Source organism: Sinocyclocheilus rhinocerous, unplaced genomic scaffold, assembly GCF_001515625.1.
Source record: "Sinocyclocheilus rhinocerous isolate Xijiao unplaced genomic scaffold, SAMN03320098_v1.1 scaffold407, whole genome shotgun sequence".
Taxonomy (NCBI): Eukaryota; Metazoa; Chordata; class Actinopteri; order Cypriniformes; family Cyprinidae; genus Sinocyclocheilus; species Sinocyclocheilus rhinocerous.
This window is the reverse complement of record NW_015633444.1, coordinates 532171-535100: the sequence shown is the minus strand read 5'-3', so window position 1 is coordinate 535100 and position 2930 is coordinate 532171. Positions and strand designations below refer to the sequence as shown.

General features: G+C 38.0%; 1 protein-coding gene across 1 annotated transcript in view; it reads left to right on the top strand.

Annotated features, from left to right (window-relative positions):
• Positions 1–1507, top strand: part of LOC107744054 (G-protein coupled receptor 87-like) — a 2878-nt gene extending 1371 nt beyond the window's left edge. Inside the window, exon 2 of the mRNA XM_016557523.1 lies at positions 866–1507. Coding sequence (XP_016413009.1) covers positions 866–1466 — 601 coding nt within the window. The 3' untranslated portion in view covers positions 1467–1507. The remainder of the gene's footprint in view (positions 1–865) is intronic.
• The last annotated feature ends 1423 nt before the right edge of the window (positions 1508–2930 follow it).

Below are 2930 nucleotides of genomic sequence, written 5' to 3'. Positions count from 1 at the left end.
TTTGGGGGATGGTGAAGGCACCTCTCCCTCCCCCGGAGGAGGGCCGGCTGGAGAATCTGGAAAATCTCGACGAGAGAGAGGTTTTCTCTATCTCTGGGTGCCAGGAATTATGTGTAAGCCAGGTTAAAGAGATGGGTCTTTAATATAGATTTAAACTGACAGAGGTAAGTTTAAATGTAACATTTTTGACAAGCTAAACATGTCAGTCTCTGAGTGACATGTAACTATTTATGCCATGAAATAACCTAAATAACCTTCATTCTGTAAATAAGTATAATGAACTAAGCAAAAAGCATTTGCAAATATCTCCAGTATGTTTTATAAAACCCAAAAATCGAACATAGTTCCGTCAAAAATGTAGGCTGGCTGTCTGTCGGTTGGAATATTACAATTAAAAACATGAATATAACACACTCATGAGCATTAGTCACTTCACTGAATGCTTGCCAGCTAAAAAAAAATAATAATCTTACGATCCATCTATTTTCAAATCCACATCATTTAAATATTACAACATCAATGTCTGTCAAAAAATAACGTGCATAATACACCATTACCTGGAAAAACCCACATTACCGGATATGTCATCGCCAGTGTTGGGGGTAAAGCATCATAAATAATGCGAGTAACATAATTGGATTACTTTACTAGTTACATGGGGAAAAAAAGTAATGCATTACTTTTTAATTGACAAGAAAATATCAGAGTTTTTCAAATACGTAACGTCACTTACTTTGTTTTCAAATTTATTGAATAAAAGCTTGAAATTATCAGTAGCAAGTCATGGCATTGTTTCCTGAGGGTGGCCCTAGCTGTATATTATATATTTCTCTGTATTGTGTGAATCACTGCTCTTTTGTTTCAGGTACATGAAGATCGCACGACCACTGGAGACCCACATGCTGCAAACAGTCCGTTCGACCCGCTACATCTGCATCGTGACCTGGGCCGTCCTGTTGTGCCCTAATTGTGCCTACATTGCTGCATTTGTCAGCACTGATAAACAACCCTCTGCCCACAGTGGTTTCGACTGTGACAGCTTTCATAACAACTTACTCAAACAGATCTACTTGGCCTTGCAGATCACTTCCTTTTCCATGTTTTTGTTTGTGCTGGTATCCCTGATTGTGTTTTACTGGCTGAATGTACAGAAGCTTCGTCAAGCGCAGCGCACGATGCCGGATCAGCCTGGTAACGCTAAGCTCAGCAAGTCAAAGCGTAACATGCGAGTTCTGATGGTGGTTTTCTGTGTGTGTTTTGTGCCGTATCATCTGGTGAGACTGCCATACGTGCTCATCAAACCCCTGCTGCACGACTGCACAGCAGAGCAGGTTTTCTACATCCTGAAGGAGCTGACCGTCCTGCTCGCAGTACTAAATGCCTGTTTGGATCCACTTATTTACTTTGTCTTTTGCAAGACCTTCAGAGCACAGCTTAACCTTCAAAGATTTTGCCAAGCAGAATGAGATATAGAGATCTGGGTTAAACGTAAATATTAAGTTGAATTAAAGGGATAGTTCACCCCAAAATTAAGATTCTGACATCATTTGCTCACCCTCATGTTGTTCCAAACCTGTATGTGTTTCTTTCTCCTGTCGAACACAAAAGAAGCTGTTTTGAAGAATGTGTGTAACCAAACAGTTGATGGTTTAAGTAACAGTTGAAGTTACTTTAAATGATAGTGTTTACAGCACACAGTAGCTAATTTACATAAGCGTATGGCACTTTAAGTTAAAAATCAGTTGTTATTGTACATCTTGTGAGCATTCTTGCTGAATAAAAAGTGTTAATTGTTAAATTAACATACTATAAAAAAGTAAAAAAGAAAAAGCAATTATTCCATCCATACGTAATCAATCAGGTGAAATAGTTCAGAACCCCCAAGAAATTAATAAAGTATTTCATACTTTCTACCAAAAATTATATTCTTCGGAACATAACCCAGATAGAACAGAAATAGATCATTTCTTAAAATAATTAAAACGACCAACAATATCAAAAGAACAGGCAGATGCTCTAGACACTCCACTTACTCTTGATGAACTCTATAAAGCATTACATAAAATGCCAAATAACAAATCACCCGGGCTTGATAGACTCCCAGCTGAATTCTATAAACACTTCTGGCAAATTCTGTCTCCATTATTTCACAGAGTAGTCTCTGAAATAAAAACGAAATCCACAATGCCGACACATATGAATACAGCCGTTATGAGACTTCTACTAAAACCACACTACAATTATGACAACTCTGACAGCTTGGTGGAAAGTGAATAAAATTAATAATTCATCACTATCACCATGTAGATACACCCCAATCTGGCTCAACCCTGACTTTCAACTATACAACAAACCTATCTATTTTCAATCATGGCAACAAAAAGGAATAGCACACCTCTATCATTTATTTCAAAATAACCAGCTTATATCATTTAACACACTAGACCAGAAGTATGGTCTTGGGGGAGAACAGTATCTCCAGTATCAACAAATAAAATCCATAATCAAATCCAAGATTAAAAGGGTCATATGATGCTATTTTAAAGATCATTATTTTGTGTATTTGGTGTAACAGAATATGTTGACATGCTTTAATGTTCAAAAAACACATTATTTTTCAAATACTGTATATTATTGTAGGTCCTCTATGCCCCGCCTCTCTCAAACACTTCGTTTTCTACAAAGCCCCCTCCTTTGACAAGCGCAGTCTGCTCTGATTGGCCAGCTGACACAGTGCATTATGATTGGCCAAACACCACAAGCACGCGTCGGAAATGTAATGCCCCTTACCATAATCGCGAGCTTAAACTTTCAAAGTAAATATCAAGACATTTAATAATGTCGTTAGTTTTACCATCAGTTCAAGCCCGAAAGGACAACAGAGTCGCGTGACAGACACAGTGATGAAGCTGGTATGTGCTCTCTCGCGC